General features: G+C 35.2%; 4 protein-coding genes across 4 annotated transcripts; 2 read left to right on the top strand and 2 right to left on the bottom strand.

Moving 5' to 3' along the window:
- Window positions 1-1028: 1028 nt before the first annotated feature.
- Window positions 1029-3765, top strand: LOC103950963 (flagellar attachment zone protein 1). Its single transcript, XM_018648305.2, has 13 exons — window positions 1029-1139; window positions 1220-1318; window positions 1444-1554; window positions 1683-1857; window positions 1948-2004; window positions 2128-2264; window positions 2366-2425; window positions 2516-2593; window positions 2857-2930; window positions 3088-3164; window positions 3412-3491; window positions 3579-3647; window positions 3745-3765. Exons 1-13 carry the CDS (start codon window positions 1077-1079, stop codon window positions 3763-3765), a joined length of 1101 nt encoding a protein of 366 aa, XP_018503821.2. The 5' UTR covers window positions 1029-1076.
- A 4802-nt stretch (window positions 3766-8567) lies between these two features.
- LOC103950901 lies at window positions 8568-12657 on the top strand. Its single transcript, XM_009362148.3, has 9 exons — window positions 8568-9130; window positions 9705-9788; window positions 9895-10359; window positions 10781-10916; window positions 11107-11269; window positions 11648-11776; window positions 11936-12130; window positions 12240-12362; window positions 12473-12657. The coding sequence occupies exons 1-9, from the start codon at window positions 8926-8928 to the stop codon at window positions 12578-12580; spliced, it is 1608 nt and encodes a 535-aa protein (XP_009360423.2). The 5' UTR covers window positions 8568-8925; the 3' UTR covers window positions 12581-12657.
- Window positions 12592-14520, bottom strand: LOC103950902 (systemin receptor SR160). Its single transcript, XM_009362149.3, is given in 1 exon segment — window positions 12592-14520. A coding segment is annotated over 1 exon segment (1398 nt). The 5' UTR covers window positions 14216-14520; the 3' UTR covers window positions 12592-12817.
- A 1740-nt stretch (window positions 14521-16260) lies between these two features.
- On the bottom strand, window positions 16261-19843 carry LOC103950962 (polygalacturonase ADPG2-like). Its single transcript, XM_048571689.1, has 8 exons — window positions 19709-19843; window positions 19177-19317; window positions 18811-18872; window positions 17619-17767; window positions 17463-17544; window positions 17246-17354; window positions 16962-17078; window positions 16261-16515 (listed from the first exon to the last, which is right to left on the bottom strand). Exons 1-8 carry the CDS (start codon window positions 19841-19843, stop codon window positions 16261-16263), a joined length of 1050 nt encoding a protein of 349 aa, XP_048427646.1.
- Between the last annotated feature and the right edge of the window lie 438 nt (window positions 19844-20281).

Genomic DNA, 20281 nt, shown 5'->3' with positions numbered 1-20281 from the left:
TGTGGGCAATAATGTAATTTCACACAACCAACATTTTGCTTATTTATTTATTTATTTATTTCAATACCTCACCTACACGGCTACACGTGATTCTAACACATTTTTAATTAAAAAAAAATAAAAGAGTAAATTGTAGCAATAATCCATCAACTAAAAATCTATTACCATTGATCCCTCAATTCATCAAATCGTGCATCTATGATCATTTTGTCAACTCTGTTAAAACTTCTGTCAAATGAGTCATGTGTCATGCACGTGAGGCTAAATCAAGAAGCAAATATGAAAAATTGTATCAATGGTCTCTCAACTTTAATTCAACTAAAGAAATGGTCCTTCAACTTTAATCCAATTGGAGCAATGGTCTCTTAATTTTAACACAATTGTAACAGTGGTCATTCCAACATAACTCATTTTGATAGAATTTTGATGGAGTTGACGAAATGGACCATAGCTACACATTTTGATGAGTTGAGAGACCAACGGTAAGAGATTTTTAGTTGAGAGGTCATTGCTCCAATTTAATTAAAGTTAAAAGACAATTACTACAATTTACTCACCAAAAGCAATGCTCTCTCCCCACTCTTCCCATCCCTCTCTCCCTCTCCCTCCCTCTCTCCTTCCATTTAAAAAACAAAAATACAAAATTATGACACACATTTTGTGTGTGCCCATATGTTGGTTTAATATATAAAAGAAGAGAGAGAGTTCACACTTCAACTAATTTTTCAATAAGGTAATTAATTAAAACTTGGATTATTTTTAACAGTTAGATGATTTTTAAAAGTTAAATTTCGCGTCAAATGAGAGGTAAAACGAAAAAACCGTAAAAAAAAAAAAAAAAAAAGACGCGAAATTTCAGTGGCGGGAAAATCAAATGCGAATTAAAAGCGGTGAAGGCCATTTTTCCGGCGGCCATCCAAACAATTTTATTATTTTACACTAGACGGAAATGGAGTTGCTGAAATTCTCCAAATTCAAGCTCCAGCTTCAAACTCTGATCTCCGATGTCCAAGAACTCCGAGTAAGATTTCTCATCGCCGCCACCTCCATTATCTCCCTTTCCCTCACCGTTCTTTATGAATTCACACATTCAGGAAAGGGAACGCTCCGCCGCCGAACAGCTCTGTCTTCTTATTCAGGTTTCCCTTTAAAAACAATCGCTGCTCTCCGATTGCAATTTGAGTTTACTTGTTCGTATTGACGGAGTGTTTGGATACAGAAACAAAAGCAAACCGAGGAAGAATGCGGCAGGAAGTTGCAGGAATTGCTGGCGGAATTGGCTTACTCCAATGAGCTGCGACAGAAACTCGAAAGAGAGGTTTGTGGGATTATGTAATTGTTTATGTTTGCGGTGAAGGTGTTTGTTGAAATGCTTGTTAGAGATCACAGCCAAATTTGGTTTTAATTGAGCTGTTTTTTGTATTTCGAATCTTGTTCTTGCAGGTGAGTTATCTTCAGAGTGACAATTCTATGCTCGAGAACAGGCAAAAGGAGTTGAAGGGAACGATTCATAACCTACTGCAGTCCAGGGAAAATTTTGTCAACGCTTATCAGGTTCGTGGGAATTATGACATCGAGAGAGATTACCATGCAATGTTGTCAGTGGTTTTTGATCCCACGATGAATTTGTATCGAACCTATTTAACCGAAATATGACTCACTGGTGTCATGTTCATGTTTAGGAATCCACTTGTGAAATGAAACGCTCGATTCAATGCAGGGACAGAAAGCTTGCTTTCGTATCTGAGAAGATAAAATCTCATCTTTTGCTATTCGATTCAATAGAAAAGGAGGCAATTTTGGTAAAGAAAGTCGTGGATAATGTGCAACGCGTTGTTAGTGAGAAAGAGGAAGTAGGCAAGCAACATTTTAAATTGTTACTGTATGCTTATATTCCATTTGAAGTTGCAGCGTCAGATTCCTCCTAACTCACTGCTTTGTTCACAGTGGCAGGCTTAAAGAGCAAATTGGATACTGTTTCCACGTTAGAGCAAGTATTTATTGGTAACTCCAAGTTATCATTATATATCAATTCTTCGATGTTGTAAATTACGTTATTAAATTGTTGAAGGAAAGGTTAAATTTGAAACCACTAATAATTTATTGACCATGTACTAATTTATGCAGAAAAGATCAGTGACCTGGAAAACAAACTAAAAAATTATGAAGACGAGACTAGGAGAAAGGATAAAGCCATCTCAGAACTAGAAGCTCAGATGGAGGCAGCAAAAATTTGTAATACAAGCCACACACAAATAGAAGATATATCCATGCATCAGAGATTCATTTGTTCGATTGATTCGTAAAACTAGTCTACTGTTTTAGCCAAAAATTTTCTTATCAATGTCTTCTTAACCACCCTTACCTTCAGAAAGTTATATCAGCAAAGGATGCGGTCATACAGAATTTGATTTCAGAAAAACAGGTCTAAATTTCATATTGTTTTTGTTTTTGTCTAGACCTTACCGAGTTCTGCTATTGACTTCTAAACTTACTTGATGAACTCCATGATCAGGCATTGCATTTTGAAGTTGGAAGTTTGGGGATTATCTTAAGGAGGATTCAAGACACTGTTAAAAGTATGAATGAAGAGGTAGAAAAAGTTTAATTTTAGGTTTAACCTGCCATGCTTTCACTTGATGAATTCACATTCAAAGTTTTATTGAACGCCACATTTCCAATTGGTCAATTAACAATTTAACATATAATGTATATGGATACATGGTGTGACTTCTTAAGTTTTATGGTTTTGCCTCTTGTGATGCATGTAGAACTTTCCCCAACATCTTCTGATTGATCTTCTAGTGAAGACACTCATTGCTTCCTTGTGGGTGCTGTCGTCAATTTATTTTTCAGGGCAAAGGGGTATTTTCCTCAATTCTGGAACACCAAGGAGGATGCAATATGATTTTGACAAAGGAAGATAATAGGTAGTGCTCATACTCTTACCATCTACGCATAAGTTGTAGAAAACAGGAATGCTTGATTGCAGAGATATGTTCTTATCGGAGATCATAAACAAATGCAATGATGCACAATGGGTGGTTTTTCATTAATTTTTACTTAACATTGTTATTAACTTTCCAGGATTGAAGATGCAGTCCAGAAATATACAGGAAAATCTCAAGAAAAGGCTTACGGGTCTGGCGACGGAGGAAATACAGGTTTGTCATGAAAACCTTTCTGCTTCTAGAATCTCATGTATCAGAAAATGATACACTTGCTTATCAAAAAAGAAAATGATACACTCACTGTGAGTGAAGATATTGTCTCACTTCAAATACCATGTTCGATGCAAACAAATTTGCTTCCGAGGGCTGCTTTACTTCACTTATTCTTTCTAAGAGAAAGAAAGTTGAGAGTTGATGTTTACATGTACTCTACTTATATGGACATTTTAAAAACTTGCAGCTTCACATCTATCTCAAAAGTGCAAGTCAGCTGGGAACAACTTACAAGAGAACAATAACTTGGACTCATGCGTGTCAGAGGCAAGTGAATTTTACTGGTTGTAAATTGAAAAACTCATCGATTGGTCATTCTGCATTGAATAATCTTGTTTAACATTGCACTGGCAGTTTAACTGTTGTTCCCCACAGTCGGCTTCCTCAAAACCTCAATTGGAAGCTACTGTTCTAGGTATCTCAGTAAGTGATAGAAAGTTACGGAGTTGGCCTACAATCTGTTTTCTCAGTGAATACTTGTGATGATTAGTAATCTTGTCTAATTCTTCTAATGCATTAGCAATCAGCTCAAACGGATTGATCGATTTCTTTCTTGCGTAATCTAATGATCAGGATAATTGCACAATATCAATGCATATAGATTCAGAGTGCTCAACAACCCAAGATGAAGCCTTACACATTCCGAATTAGGTTCGTCTACACTCCCACGGTGGGAGTCCCACCTTATCATTTTAAACATTTGACTAAAGTTTACAAGCATACAAGTACGAGCATGCAAGAGACTAAAGCATAATCTTAAAATCTCAAGGATTACCAAGATTTGGGCGTTGCAATTGGAGCATGCTGTATATTGTTCTGCTTACACTGATCCTCCCACCACACAGCTTCTTCAGCAAATAGGTAATCGTCAAGTTTTTCTCCTAACGTCGACGCATTTTCTTCTTAAAATGTTCATGTTGTAGATGTAGAACAGGTTGGACCATGGTGGCTTCAGCCCACCTTGATTAATTTTCGGGCTGACCATGTATTTCTTCTTTGGTTTTTTTTTCCTTTCCATTTTTTAAAATATTTTTTATATTATTATTAGTTTCAAATTCAAATCCTAATCTATGAGCTCGGCGATAATGTTATAAAATCCAAGCCTAGGAAGTTATATATTTTAAACTCCAGTTGTCTGGTTTTCCTTGGAGACAACAATGTTAAGTTGAATTTGATGACCATTGTTACAAAATTCATTAGGGATACCCAACCTTACAAATTGTGACTAAGAGCATGCTAAAATGTACACATTAGCTATAACAGTAAAAAAAGACGATACTAATATTCTTTAACCGAAGTACCAAATCTTATGTGACGATGACATGGATTGACATCAAAAGAGGTTGCCGTCAAATTTGACAGCAGCTTCAAATGTAATTTTTAATTAATTATTAAATTTTAATTAGTTTAATCATTTATTATAATTAATGTTGAGTTGACTTATACAATTATCCTACTTTTTTCTTCTTTTCAATTAAGGAGGATGAACATATTACTGATTAAACTTTAAAAGTTCTTTATTAAATTTTAATTAGTTTAATAATTTATTTTATAAAATAATAAAATAATAATTTAATTTGATATCTTGGTTGGAGAACAAAACTTTAAAAGATATGAAAGTGCCACATAAGATGTCAAAATTTAAATTTTATGTTCAAAATTCGACATCTCCTTTGAAGATGGTCTAAGACGTTAGGGTGATGATATTGAAGATACCAGAAATTCATGTAGTTGAGCAATTAACTCGTTTAAAGAGGACTTAGATGTAACTAAGATATTAAAGTGATGATATTACAAATTTATTGCATGATGTTACGTGTACAGATTAAAATACATAACTATATGTGATAAGTTTAAATATTGCTATGTTAAAATTGCATTTAGGTTTCTCTCGTCCTCCCTCCGAAGGTATTAGTAAATCATATGTTGATGAAATGATGGGTTCATGGGCGATGTACGAAGTGTGAAGATTGTTGGATCGGTGTTTGTAATAAGACGTACCGAAAGTAAAACCTAGATGCAACATAAGTTGGCGTGCAGATTTACCTGGACGGCACGTGAATCAACGACTTAACTACTTCCCAGATGACAATTAATGGCCCCTCCCCTAACTTTAACATTGGTCAACTTTGGTTTGGCCATATGAATGTGATACGGCCATTCCCTTTGAACTTTCACTTGTTTTCTTATCTCTTTGGTTGTAGAGATTTTATTCCTTTCTTTTACTTTGGTTGTGGAGATTTGGATACATTACATACCCACGCATAAATCATGTGTAAAAGTCGTAAGAGATTGAGGTCGATTCTTGTTTAAAATTGCTTTTGAAAAGATTAAATGGTTTTCTAACAACAATAGAATAATCCGTTCTAAATACGTTAAAATAACTTGATTCTATGTTTAGGTTGGTAGGAATTATGTAAATTGTATGTCCAAATATTAATTTTCAATTTCCGTGCTTCCATAAATTTCGAATCCGTGTAAGACTAAAAAAAAGTTGATCCCAAAGGATAAAGTAGATGGAAGCAAACAAAATGTTCAGGCTTTATCCAGCTTGTCGTCGATGGGGCAGATAGACCCACCTAAATCTTTTGGAGTAACGCGCACTCCAATATTATTTTCAATGGAAATGCTATTCTGACTCTTATGAATTTTTACGAACTATTTGTTACATCATAATTTAATATTTATTATCATGTTAATATTATAAAAAATATGAAGTGACATAAAATGTTTTAAATTTGCGACCTGTGTGATATATTTTACTGCATTTGCATAATAGAATTTAAAAATCAATATAATGATTTTCTTAAACATTGAATTCTGGTTCCGTCATTACATGAAACAAAAGCTAATTTCTCTCACTAAATTCAATTTTCAAAGGTGTGGGAATTGATTGATGAAATAGTTGTGGCAAGCAAAGCATTTGAAGGACGTGCAGGGCATTCCCAGTCCCAATCCCCACCACCTAAGGCAAAGGTCCCATATATCCTGTGTCAAATATCTTCTTGTTGTTCATCTTCTAGAAAAATTGATGATACAGTATCATTATGACCTTTTTTTGGAAATATCTTTAAAATAATTGAATACATTTTTAGTGAAAATGCTTTTCGGTCTTAGAAGTAGTTCAAGCATTTTTTGTAAAAAACACCGGTTATGTGTTTTTTTTTAGGAAGGATTTCAAGTGATTTTATATAATATATTTGAATTTTTATTGAAAATTGACTTTAAAATCACTTTCACAAAAAACATTTTCAGTTATTTTTAAAATACTGCCGAATAAACATTTCAAGTTTTTAAAGCTGTTGCTATCCGGGACATGCACGAACGTTCATCATGGAGTTTACTAATTTTAGTGTTTCGTGTCGACCTTTGTAATTCATTATTTGATTATTTGCTTATTGGTTTAAAACTCTCTTCACAGCTGCCACGTGGGCCCCCGCCACGTCACCCACGCCACAATATATGGCAGTAGACTAGTCTTCCATCCAACATGTCCTTTTATGAATAATGCTAGAGGTTAAATTTACAAATTAAATGATGTGTAACTAATTGAAATAAACACATTTATCAACGTTTAAGTAATAAATCAATCATCAACTTTTATGTTTTTTAATTTCTAAAACTTTATATACAAATTTAATTTCTTTAGCATTACATGTCCTTTTATATTTGTATCTTGTTTTTATTTTTTATTTTTCAATGCACATGTTTTTTATTTATTTTATTAAAAAATATTTAATTTAGTACCAAACTCGAAAGTGAAATGTGTATTATATGACTGGTAATTTAGATATTTTATCAGTGCATATAATACATTTAAAATGAGTGACATGGGTTGTACTTTTCAAGATTAATTATTCAATTTTTTTTTTGTCAAATTATACATTTTGTTAAATTAGAGGTTATATTAGCTATATATGAGATTCAAATTCATGCTGTCATGCAAGAGCTCAGTTCATTTACTACAGTGGTAAAAGACCACTTGCAATTATTCAATTTTTTTTTATATAAAACAAAAAAGTTAAAACGAAAACTTTTCGAATAAAAGAAGATAAACAATCTTAATGCCGTTGTTAATATTATTTATGATACAAAAGTTTATTCAACTAAAAATTTATATTGAACAATTTGACCTTGAATAATAAATAAAGAATTAATGGTTTGGTACAATAAAATTTAAAATTAATGTCTTGGTACAATAAACTAAAATATTACAATAATTTTTCTTCACCGTGCAAATTACATTTTTGCTCTGCATGCTCACAAATATAAAGAACAAAATTGTATAAGTGAGCATAATATTAGATTGTGTTATCTACACATTTTTTTACCTTTTACACAATGTCTTGTTTAATTTTATCCTTTGATCCTCTCTAGTTTATTTGATTCGAAAGTTGGAAATTATGAAAGATATGTAAAAATTAAAATGTAATGTGTGGATAACACCGCTATAATATTATACAATTGCAAACATAAAATAAAACGATAAAAGCATGGATTTTATTTTAATTTATATTTTATTTATCGAGTATCAAAAGCAAATCTTTCATCTTTTAGAGGAGGGAAAAAATCAATTTTGATAGGTGAAGAATGAGTGGACAAAACAAAACAAAAGGTTAAAATATTAAAATGGGTTTCCGTTTTTGTTTGTTTCTCCTTTATCTATTTTTCTTTCTCTTTTCCTATGTTATTAAGAGATGATAATAATATTATTTATAATTAAAATAACAAATGATTTTTTTTTTAATTTTTTCTAATAATATTATTATTTATGATTTAAGATGACAAATGATGCTGGTAGATACAGGACAGCCGACCTTAGGGTAATTGTCGAGGAACTGTAGCACAACTATATATTATCTATGAGACTACGACGTTTCGTTGGACTCGTTATTAGAGCGGAAAGGAAAAAAAAATCAAATGGAACAAAGAATACTGCTTCAATCCTTACCGTTAAAAATAATTTATTTTTATAGTTAGATATTTATGTTTACGTATAAATTATAAGACGTTATTATACGTGGCATGCACTATTGAGTGACAAGATTTAAGGGCTACTTATAGTCAGATGGGATCAAAATAAATAATCTTATACTTGTATATGAGATGTGGTTGAAGAGAGACCTAATCAAGTTATTGTAACGTGTTTCTTTTAATACAACGATATGAGGAAGCGATACTTAAAACTAATTTCCACATTAATTCAGTTATAAATAAATCAAACTCGTTATTTACGTGAGTTCAACATCACAACGTTCAACGTAAAATTACGGGACAACGTAAGCTGAACGGCAGCGTCGAAACACACACAGAGATCCCACAGAGACGGTGAATACCCACACGTTCCCGGGTCAGGTAAAACCACATAGCGCCACGTGTCAAATCATTTTGGTCGCGGGTCCCGCCCCCAACCCCACCACCCACCTGTTTAGAGATGCCTTAACGCCGTCGCTCGCTGCCTCCCTCCCACCTTTGTCCTTCCTTTTATTTGACTCTGCCCGCCATTAAACCTTCCGCCTCAACCTTTTGCTTCCAACAAACAAAAAAACCAACAACCAACAAACAAACGATAACTCCTTCCAGCTCACTTTCTTTCTCTCTCTTGTTTCTCTCTCTCTCTCTCTCTATAATTATGTTATGGTGAATTGGCGACGGTTGTTTTGTTGATATCTGAGCCGGAGAGTGAGGGAGGGAAGGGGTTATGGGGGCGTGCGTGTCGAAGCCGGAGGGGTGCGTCGGAGGGAGACTGAGCTCGTCGAAGCGGAAGAGGACCCGGAAGAGGAGGAGAGACGGGCGGGCTAAACAGTCTCCGGGTCGGGCCGGTCGATTTTCGGAGGGATCGCCGGACAAGTTTGATCGGTCCGTCCCGCCTGATCGCTCCACGTTCAACAACCCCACTTTCCAAGGTCCATTTTTTCATCTCTCTCTAGAATGCTCTGTTATTAGAAGTTGTAAAATGATGAAATTTTGGACCTTTTTGTTTGGAACTGAGTTATTTTCTGGAATTTAGTTCTGGGATTTTCTTGTTTGGCTGAATTGTATTGTTTATGGGAAAATTTGAGCTTTCTTGAGAGTAATTTTCTTGATAATTAAAATAATGTGAGTAATTAAGATACTAATTAAGAACCTCATAATTGAGATAGAGCAATTGACCGCAGAACAAGCTATAATTTTCTTTGAGAACCACCAATTTTTTAATTTAAGCTATGATTTTCTGGAAAAGGTAGAGTCTTTATGTGAATCCGTCTCCGAAAATCTGTCTTGGAGTTGGTTGATGCTTGATATGCAGCAAGAAGCAATTGCTTGTGCATTTGTTGCTGCTGAAAATTGTGTTGTCTTAGTTTTTTAGTGACAAACTAGTCAGGGTTTTGGTGGCATTTTTGTTTTTCTTAACACTGTAATTCTCAAATTGCATTGTACTGTAATTTCCTCTATGTCCATAGTTTCTGATTATCGTTAAAAATATGATGGCGTCCGCAGAAAGTAGTGAGGACGCATGGTTTGATCCGGTTGCAATATTTGAGTCCGAAGAATGCGATGAAGATTTCCATAGTGTTCAGGATGGTAAAGTTTTACCGATGTCTAATTTCAGTGATATTGTATTGTTTTTCAATTTTTTTCTTAATTTGATGTCTTTAGGTTTGAATTACTAAAATATCTTTATTTGCAGAGGTGTTATCTCTAAATGGATTTGAACGCGTGTCCGTATCAAGCAATTCGTCAGTAAGAGATGCCAATTGTGAACAGTATAATGTTAATGACCTGCATGCCTCCTCTACTGATCAGATACATAAACCAGGGGATTCTGCAAACAACCCTGTCAGTGTGGTTTCTCAAAAGAGCAATAATCATATCGTGAATGCTAATAATGTTGATGGACATTCGACAACTGAAGCAAATCAACCTGTGTTCCTCGATGAAATATCCTCCTCTGTCGATGAATCTTCTCCCAAGGAGGAAGGAATATTGGACAATTGTGGGATTCTTCCAAGCACCTGTCTGCCTTTTCTTGCTTCAACTGTTCCCCCTGTTGAAAAGAGAAGGTCACTGAGTTCTAGCCCACCAAGTGCAAGGAAAAAAGCTGCCATAAAACTTCCCTTTAAATGGAAAGAAGGACATCCCAATGCAAGTTTATGTAAGAACTAGAACTATCTTTTGATAAGCTAATATGGCATGCAAATGGTAAACAAGCATGGGATTCATTTCTTTGCCATCATTATTATTTTGAGTGTGCATTTTCTTTAGTCTTTAGCCGCAGCCTTGTTATTCATGAAACCTGTCCTTGCGCCGCTTATTCCTTTAAGATTTACTGTCATCTACAGCAACCATATAATCTTGTAGTAAATTTTCGTTATTCTCATCATCCTACTTTGTTGAGTAGTATCTCTCTTGGTTATTCCCTAAATTGGTCGTAGATTGTTAGTTAAGTAAATGTTATATTGTTTGATGGTAGTTCTTAGCGTTCATACATTGTAAGCATTCCGACTCTTTAGTCTAGTGTAAACATATCCAATTGTAATTCCTTTAACCTTTTGTTTTTTTACGCATATTTCCAGTTTCCTCGAAGATGCTTCTGCAAAGACCAATAGCAGGTTCTCAAGTTCCTTTTTGCCCTATAGATAAGAAAATGTTTGATTCCTGGTCACATATTGAGCCAAATTCTTTCAAAGTTCGGGGGCCGAATTACTTTAGGTAAGATTCGCAGAGTAAAGTGTTCATTTAGTTTGAGAACTTGTACATGTACATATGTACATTCATATAGGGCTACATTCACACTTTTTTATATTAAAATAATCAGTAGTAAAATATTGATCGTAATTGGCATCCATTAACATATAAGATTCACTATATTCAAAATTTGAGATTTACCTGTGTATTGCAGGGACAGAAAGAAGGAGCATGCTCCCAGCTATGCTGCATATTATCCATTTGGTCTTGATGTATTTTTATCTCAGCGAAAAATAGATCATATAGCTCGCTTTGTGGAACTGCCTGTTGTTAATTCTTCTGGAGATCTTCCTGCTGTTCTTGTTGTAAATGTACAGGTAAGTTTGATCTCTCTCTCCTCCCCCCGCCTCTCTCCTTTCGTATTGCTCTCTGTCTGCACAGTTGTCCATCTTTAAATTTGTCAGGTAATATAATTTTTAAGCGCCTACGACAACTTAACTCCTTGTGCGGATTCAGACTATCCAGCTCGGATTCAGAATATAAGTTGAATAATAACCAATAAGGTGTAACGGTTGAGGACTTGTACCCTGCCACCTGTGACAACAATTTTCAGGCTAGGTCTCAAATTGAGTTCAAGATGAGTAGTTAGTTTAGATACCTTCTGGCTAGTTAATGAGATTCAGTTGATATTGCTTTCTAGATATGTGTAAAACTTATTCAGATGTTAAAAAATGTCCTTCTCATTGATTCTACAGGTACCCTTGTATCCTGCCGCAATTTTTCAGGGTGAGACGGATGGAGAAGGAATGAATTTTGTTTTGTACTTTAAGGTTAACGATATGTACGTTAAAGAACTTCCACCTAATTTTCAAGAAAATATCAGAGTAAGATGGAGCCTTTTGAAGTTTTTGTTGTAGTCCCATTTCATACCGAACCTTTTGTTTTGGAAATATCTTTTCCATCAGAGATGATGCTGGGTGATTCATCCCAGCAGATTGCGTAAACTTTTTTTTAATTCACGCTCATGCCTATTTTCATGCCAGAGGGTAATTGACGATGAAGTAGAAAAGGTCAAAGGTTTTCCTGTGGACACAATTGCATCCTTTCGAGAACGGTTGAAAATTTTGGGACGTGTTGCTAATGTGGAAGATCTTCACTTGAGTGCACCAGAGCGGAAACTTATGCAGGCTTACAATGAAAAGCCGGTTCTTTCTCGTCCTCAACATGAATTTTACATGGTGAGCCTGTCTGGATTACTTTAATTTTTGACTTCAGTCTTCAAAATTCGCCTTCGATTTATATGGCTTCTTAAGTGTTTCTTTTCTTGCTAACTGTAATGGATTTCAGGGAGAAAACTACCTCGAGATTGATTTGGATATGCACAGATTTAGTTATATCTCTAGGAAAGGGTTTGAAGCGTTCCTAGATAGACTGAAGCACTGCATTTTGGATGTCGGGCTCACGATTCAGGTAATTTTTCCCAGTAGCAAGTTAAACTTCCATTATCAATCCCTTAATTCTTTCTTTTGCTGGCCTTTTGGAGTTGTTCATCTATATCTTATATTTGCATTTCGAAACAGGGAAACAAACCCGAAGAGTTGCCGGAGCAGATCTTATGTTGTATACGATTAAACGGAATTGACTACATGAACTACCACCGACTAGGGTTGATCCAAGATCCCCTTTGACACCCTGTAAATGATGGGACAATGTAAATCTCGTATTTAACCATTAATACACTTCAAATCAAGAAGAAATTGTGTCATCTTTTGTGTAGTTTTATAGACTCATAATCTCCAGTGAACTGAGGCAACAAGCATCCTTCAGTTTTCTAACTACTTAAATGCCGATGCTTAATATTTAACGTACCATAAACCTGAGCATGAACGAAAGAAAAGTTATTTAGTTACGTAGATAGGAGGCCTTCAAGTCTTCTTACAGGGAGGGAGAGGCTTTCCGCATAAGCCTTTGTTTCCGGAGTAGGAGCTTTTCGGGAAGTCACTGTATGGTTTGCCTTCCGGGATTTTCCCCTCCAGAAGATTGTCCGATACATCAAATTTCCACAAATCCTTCAGCTTCAAAAACTTGTTTGGAATTGTTCCGGAAAACTGGTTTTGCTGCAGCTCGAGCTTGGTCAGCTTGATCAGATTTCCCAACGCCTCTGGTAAGTTGGAAGATAGTTTGTTGGCGTGAAGGTCAAGCCATATCAACCTTTTCAAGTTTCCAATTGACTCGGGGATGTTTGAAACGAGTGCGTTCTTGGATAGGTTCAATGAGAAGAGCATTTGAAAGTTTTCATCTCCAAAGCGTGTAGGAATGCTTCCGGTGAGATTGTTGACTGATAAGTCCAATTCTTGTATTGCACTTGGAAAGAGCTCTGGAATTTCTCCCTGGATTTCGCACCCCGCCAAGAAAATCCGAAGAAGTGACGGTAACTCTGGGAGCCATTTCGGGATGGCAGAGAGCCTCAATGGGTTGAAAGAAACATCGAGTGTTTCGAGATGTTTAAGAGAAGACATCTCAGAAGGGAGTGGTCCTTCAATCATATTCCGAGAAAGGAGGAGGTGTTCAAGCTGTGGGAGTTGGCCAATGAATTTTGGAATTTTTCCAGTAAGACTATTATCCTGCAGCCTTATAAGCCGGAGATGAGACATTTTCGGAGAGATCGACAGAAATGTAATTGGCCCCTCAAGAAAATTAGAGTCCAACCCTAGATTTCTAATGGCAGACAGATTAGCCATGGAAGAGGGAAGTTTACCAGACAAAAAATTGTTTGAAAAATCAAGGTCTTGCAAGACTTGCAATTGACCAATTCCCTGCGGTATGTGACCACTCAGAGAGTTGTTATGAAGATCCAGACTTACTAAACGCGTCAAGCTTGCAATTGAATCAGGCACAGGTCCATAGAAACTGTTTGAATAGAGGTAAAGCCTTTGGAGGTTCGGAAGGATGAGTTCTGGGATGTTTCCGGTGAGGTCAGAGTTCTCACCAAGATTCAGGACTTCAAGGAATGAAATGAGATTTATTGAAGGAGAGAGAGTGCCTACCATACGGGCGAGGAAAGGTTCATCATCTTTTGTGATCCACCCTGGAAGGCTGATTCCAATCACTCTGCCGGTCCTGTTGTCACAAGTAATGCCTTGTCACTCGCAGCAACCGCCGCCAACCCACATCGCTAGGCGGCCGGAGGTGTCGATGGGAATCCCAGCCTTGAAATTGCTTAGGCCTTTGAGGTCGTTGGGGTTGCATGCTTGGTTGGGGGTTGTGTTTCCCTCCCCAAGTGCAGAAAGGGTGATGAGTAGTACAACCCAAAGAAACTTCATCAGTATTCTGTTTGCTTAATTGATTTGGGATTTTAGGAGAATGCGTGTTCAGCTTGTATCTTAGGGCTTAATATTTATAGACACCGTCAGACTAGTGCATGGTAGTGCATGGTAATCATGTGCATGTAATCCTAGAAAAACCGGAAAAGTATTTTTTAATATAATATGAAAGACTTAGATCGACCAAGTACACCATAATGACCCGATCTAATAGTAGAATGTCATTTGGAGTGATATTCACACGTAGCGTCCAATTCAGTCAAATTAAGTTGTCATTTAGTATACATTGACGTCAGATTAATTCTCGTCCATCATGCAAAAAGTTTGTAAGTTTGTATTGTATAATGTAGTATTACATGAGATAGTAACGTATTTTTTTAATACTAGGTTAAACTGTATATTAAACCAAAGCTGGTGACCCAAGAAATGATCTATAGGATTTCTATCTCGAGTGACGACTTCCAATCTTTAATCTGTATCCAATCAATCTAATTTGTTCTCTAGTACACATTAATGTCAGACTAATTCCCATCAATCATACAAAAAGTTTGTAAATTTTTATTATATAACGTGGTATTACATGAGACAGTTGGGTACTCGAGTTAACTGTATATTAAATCAAAGCGGTGACCCAAGAAATGATCCTTAGGACTTCTATCTCGAGTGAGGACTTCCAATCTTTAATCTGTTTAAGACAATTAACATACGTAAATTATTGGGTTAGGTGTGTTGCTTATTGCAGTACATCTCTCCCTTTATTATCAACTTTTGCCAAAATTAACTCTTACACATCGAAAACTTCCTCCAAGAAAAAGAGAGAATGATAAGCCCATGTCAACAAATATAAACCGTGAAATTATGCTCTCTTTTAGACTTTGGTAACGTGGAAAGTTTTACATTGCCATGTTTGAATGTGAATACAGGTACAGGTCCATAGTTTTGACAACTTAATGAAAAATAACATTAATTACCCTATAAATAACCATCCATATTGAATAATTGATACACTTCAAATTAAAGAAATAATATATAAGGCAAAATACCTTATTTGCTCTACCATGTTTATTATAATTTTTTTTTATCCCAAGTGAAAACTGTACATCAAAGCAAAGTCGGTGATCTAAAAAATAATCCGTGGGACTTCTAGGCTTCCAACCTTTACAAATATTTGTAAACTTGTCTTACACCTTGAGAGTAATTTTTTTGTATTATTTTTGGTATGTTTAAAAACTTAACCCATTTTGGTCTTTGCATTAAGGTGCCAATATAATTTAATTAATTTGCACTCTAGTAGTATGGACAGCCATGAGAAATCAAGATTAGAATTGGGAAAGTACATATTGTGTTTTATTTGTGAACCTGTCTTTGTACTTTAGGAGTTGATTTTTGAGTATTATTTGTGATCGCAAATTTTTATGTATTATTTGTGATCGTAAAAGTCTTGTGTGTATAAAGAAAATCATGTATGTATCGTGTGATTGTTTAATGTAGGATTAGGGCTTAGGGAAAGGAAACACGATAATTAAAAAAAATTAGTATCTGATTAGGGCAAGAAGCAAATTCACAGAAAAAATGGACTAGGTCAAAAAAGCTTGATAATTAATTAGAACTTAGAACTGGCCTTATTTTCTATTTTATTTTGTTTCTTTTCGTTTTACAGTGTATGGTGCTTAAAAGCATATCAGTGTCTGCACATGATAGACAGCCCTCCATGTGATGGCTTGCTTATTTTGGTCCAATAAATCAGAAAAATGGAAAAGTTCTCCTTCTTCTAGTAAATTAAAGGGTATTTTGGTTTTATTTTCCAGCCATGTTCTCTAATCTATACCAATTCACATGTGCTTCCATTTCCCATTTAATCTCTATAAGACAATTAACATACGTGAATTATTGAGTTAGGTGTGTTGCTTATTGCAGTATATTAATTTTTGCCAGAATTAACTCTTACACATTGAAAACTTCCTCCAACAAAAAGAGAGAGTACAATAAGCCTCTTATTACACGGTCACAAGGAATTACAACATTAGGGTTAGGAGACGTTGAAGCTATGGAGCAATTGAGTTTGGATTTCCCTTGAGGCAAGATACGGGCACATTAGTGTCAGTGCAAGTTCCTTTTGCATGTTTGCAGGTTGCATAAACCTTCTTCCCAGGAACCGCAGAGGTGATGCTAACATGTTCAATAACGATGTTTTGACAGCCTGAAATCTGGCTGCAGTTCAACACAATCGCCTCCTCGTTACCACATGTTCCTTCAAAACCAATGTATCTCACATTGCTCACCGACACAGCTGATAAGGTCTGTGGTAATCATCAACATTCGGAACAAGTCAAGCCCGTGTCAACAAATATAAACCTTGAATTTTTCTCTTATTAGACTATGTATGTAATTGTTTAATGTAGGATTAGGGCACTGGTGTAGCACTAGGGAAAAGAAGCATGATAATTAATTAGGGCAGAAAAATGTAGGATTAGGTCAAAAAAGCAGGATTAGAACTTAGACCTTGCATTATTTTCTCGTCTACTTTGTTTCTTTTCATTTTACAGTGTGCGGAAGCATATAGTGTCTACACAATGATACTAATAACATGTTTAAATATGTTAACCTGGTAAAAATATCCGTGAAAATATTTTATCTTATTAGACTATGTGGTAATTAACGTGGAATGTTTTACATGCACAGGTTCACAGTTTTGATTATTGAACCAACACTTCAAATTAAAGAAAGAATATTTAAAGCAAAATACCTTATTTGTGCAACCGTGTTTATCATCACAATCAAATTGGTCGATGATGATGGGGTTTTTAGCTGCAGTAAGTGTGATGTCCTCAAAAGTTATATTCTTGACATACCCAGATCCTCCCTGTGAAAATTAACAAGGATGATATCTCAGTGAATCGATCAAACACAGAAAACGAGTAAAATGTATGTTAATTTAATTAGAGACTGAAATTATATTTACTAACTACACACACACACACACACACACACTGGAATTCTTTTCGATTACATAGTTGTAATTAATTTTACCGGCCATGTCCTGATTCTTGCTCCGTTTTGAGTTCTGTTGAAACTAGAACCTTTCACGTAAATATTTCCCACGGCTTCATAAGCCCCGTGCGATTCTAAGCTTCCCACACTGTTCATAAAAAGAATTTTAACTTAATTTTTAGATGCTCAACATCTAATTAGTACGTTGTCAATAAAATTCACATAACATTCTCTTCTGTGGTTATTCTGGATAAACCTAATTCCATGGCCTGGTCCGCATGCAATGTTGGTAATGTTGACATCGGAAGAGCCAGTGTGGATAGCTATACAGTCAGCTCCTGTTAACAAAATGCAAAGAAATTGATTTGGCTACATGCTTGCTTACAAAATAAATCAAATTTAAATTAATTACCAGTTCCAATATAAGTGTCGTGAATATTGACATGGGTAGAGTTTGAGATGTCAATTCCATCAGTGTTTGGACTATCTTCAGGTGCACTTATAGTAAGATGGTGGATATCGATGTTGTTGCACTGGTTTATACCAATATGAGCTCCTGGGCTATTTACATGAGTAAGTAGATTTAACTCAAGATTATCACATTTGTGAAAGTTTATACCCTGCAGTAATTGTAATAAATCAAAATTTAATTGAGTAATATAAAATTATAATAAAAAGATACAAACAAATTCATGTGCTATCATGTACGAGTAATGATTTTATTTGATACAAGCAACACTAGGGTAGGAGAATCGAAACATAGGAAACTGAGCATAGAGGGGGGTATGCTCTTACCACTTGCAATAAGAGTAATGTTATTAGACACACGAAATTAATATATTTACTTGTATACACTAGCGGATCCAATGAGGGGGCATTGGCATCCCTTGACCCTAATAACCTTGTCAAGTTATCCCTTTGAAAATTTTATGAACCTGTATAGCAGCACTGCAACAGCAGCATTGCAGCAGCACGCTGCCTTGTAAACTTATCCTTTTCTAAACTTATCCCTAAAAAGTAAAAAATAATTTTTAATTAATACGTTTTTAATTTAACAAAGCTATGTCGTTTGCATAATGAGTTTTCTGTATTGAAAGGAATTAGTAGCTTTGCACAAAAGTTGGTGGAGACAAAGAGGAACAGATAATATCCCTTGGTGTACTTGCTAGTGAAATTAGTACTGATTTTAACTGTTGCGACTGCTTCAATTGAAAAAGTTTTTTCGGTGATGAAAATTATGAAGAATCCACATCTTAATAAGATGGGTGATTAATGGTTGAATGATAGATTGATTGTGTACATTAAGAAAGATGTATTTGATTCCATTGATAATAATGTTGTGATACGATGTTTCCAAAGTATGAGAACACGTCGTGGACAATTATAAATGAAAGTATGATGAATTTTTTAAAACTATATTTTGACCCCATCGCTTTAAATTCCTGGCTCCGCCGCTGCTTGTATACTTTTTAATATAAGGTCTATAACGGTGGGTATGCGCACATCACAAAATGTGTCGATAAGTGTCAATTTTGTGTATTTAAATGATTAAATAATGAATTTCAACCACCTATTTGGTCCGTAAATTGGCGAAATCAACTAACCTTTGGTCTTTTGCAGTTCTTCTCATTCCTCCACCAAGCTGAACCCTGGCCGTCGATTGTTCCTGAACCATTGATTATGAGATTGGTCACACCTACAAATTCGAGCCAGCCATGTGCACTCCTTCCATGCATCCAGCGTTTTGGGTGCCACCACATTCCCCAGGACCTATTCCCCGCAACCAATACGAAATCAAGGAAAATTTACACCATTTTCAAAAATTTTAGTCCTGACTCCTGGATGCAATGGTCAGTAATAACAGTAATACGACTTTCACGTAGTTAAAGGTCATTAGCCACGGATGATGAAAAAGAAGCAACAAATGGAAATTAAAAGATGAAGAAATAGCATGTCCTTGTTAGGTGTACCACAAAATGCATTGTCTTAGAAGTGCAAGGGCCTGCAAATATCACAGGCTGCAATGAGAATGTTTCTGGAGGTACAATGAGTGTTGTTAAGTCACCAGCTTCAGCTGTTCCGCATGCAGCTTTCCATGCTTTTACAAAAGCCTATATCAAGTAGAACAATGGTCCATAATTAGGTTCAGTTTTCCCTAACTAAAGGAGTAAGAGAATGTAAAATGAAAAAATAAAATAAAATTATCATTGGCATTTTCGTTCCGCAATACTTATATCGCCAGAGACTATTCACTAAGAAGTTATTTTTTGCGTAAAACTTATAGTCTGAATTAGTAGTGTGGTGATTTTAGCATGGGTGCGTTACCAAAATTCATGAACCATTCAAGGAGACTAAAAACAAGAGAATATGTGTTGCATTACCTCGTATCATTCCATTAAAAATACACAACCCCTTCCAATACTTTATGAAGAGAACCATACAAAAACATATATAACTATAAAACATATACGAATGTGAAAAGAAAGTAACAAGAGAAGTTACCTCGGAATCATCCGTTTGGCCATCTCCAATTGCACCATAATCAAGAACATTATATCTTGTTTCACTATATCCAATATCAATCAACTGAGACAATGCAACACTAATCATCAAAAGGCTAACCAATACTTCCTGCATTTTTTACCAAAGGATGGAAAAATTAAACCACAAATTTTGATAACAATATGAATGGTTTGAGAAATACACTAGACTATATAACAATATATCTATATATATGGATAACAAATTCTCATAAAAGTAAATCATAAAATTGAGATCCTCTTTTTCTCAATTTCCATGTATTTCCTCACGATTGTGATTTTCTTTTTCCAAGTTAAACGTCTACGATTCCAGATACAAAAATAGCATTATTCCAAGAGAGAAAATTAGTAATTACCTAGATATCACAGGAAACTCAGTAGCCACATATATAAAACATTTTTGTAATTTTTATTTCAATAAATTACTAGTCATCCTATTAGTTTAATTCATATACTATTTCAGAAAACTTTCTCAATAAATTCCTTTTTTTTTTTTAAGAGAGGTTTTTTTTTTGGTCAACAACAAGGGAGATTT

Source organism: the organism of the source record quoted next, unplaced genomic scaffold (genome assembly GCF_019419815.1).
Source record: "Pyrus x bretschneideri cultivar Hongxiangsu unplaced genomic scaffold, Pyrus_bretschneideri_v1 Contig6, whole genome shotgun sequence".
Taxonomy (NCBI): domain Eukaryota; kingdom Viridiplantae; phylum Streptophyta; class Magnoliopsida; order Rosales; family Rosaceae; genus Pyrus; species Pyrus x bretschneideri.
The sequence above is the reverse complement of the archived record's forward strand: the minus strand, read 5'-3'. Positions and strand labels throughout refer to the sequence as shown.

What these genes read in the sequence shown, in the direction of transcription:
- LOC103950963 (XM_018648305.2), top strand. Translation starts at nt 1,077, where the DNA reads ATGAATTCACACATTCAGGAAAGGGAACGCTCCGCCGCCGAACAGCTC. An exon ending in ATTTTGTCAACGCTTATCAG is followed by an intron (nt 1,555 to 1,682) that starts GTTCGTGGGAAT and finishes GTTCATGTTTAG; the next exon opens with GAATCCACTTGTGAAATGAA. An exon ending in TTGACAAAGGAAGATAATAG is followed by an intron (nt 2,931 to 3,087) that starts GTAGTGCTCATA and finishes TTAACTTTCCAG; the next exon opens with GATTGAAGATGCAGTCCAGA.
- LOC103950962 (XM_048571689.1), bottom strand. Translation starts at nt 19,843, where the DNA reads ATGCAGGAAGTATTGGTTAGCCTTTTGATGATTAGTGTTGCATTGTCT. An exon ending in GCCAAACGGATGATTCCGAG is followed by an intron (nt 19,318 to 19,708) that starts GTAACTTCTCTT and finishes TACTTGATATAG; the next exon opens with GCTTTTGTAAAAGCATGGAA. An exon ending in GGACCAGGCCATGGAATTAG is followed by an intron (nt 17,355 to 17,462) that starts GTTTATCCAGAA and finishes TTTTATGAACAG; the next exon opens with TGTGGGAAGCTTAGAATCGC.
- LOC103950901 (XM_009362148.3), top strand. Translation starts at nt 8,926, where the DNA reads ATGGGGGCGTGCGTGTCGAAGCCGGAGGGGTGCGTCGGAGGGAGACTG. An exon ending in TTCTTGTTGTAAATGTACAG is followed by an intron (nt 11,270 to 11,647) that starts GTAAGTTTGATC and finishes TTGATTCTACAG; the next exon opens with GTACCCTTGTATCCTGCCGC. An exon ending in ATGTCGGGCTCACGATTCAG is followed by an intron (nt 12,363 to 12,472) that starts GTAATTTTTCCC and finishes ATTTCGAAACAG; the next exon opens with GGAAACAAACCCGAAGAGTT.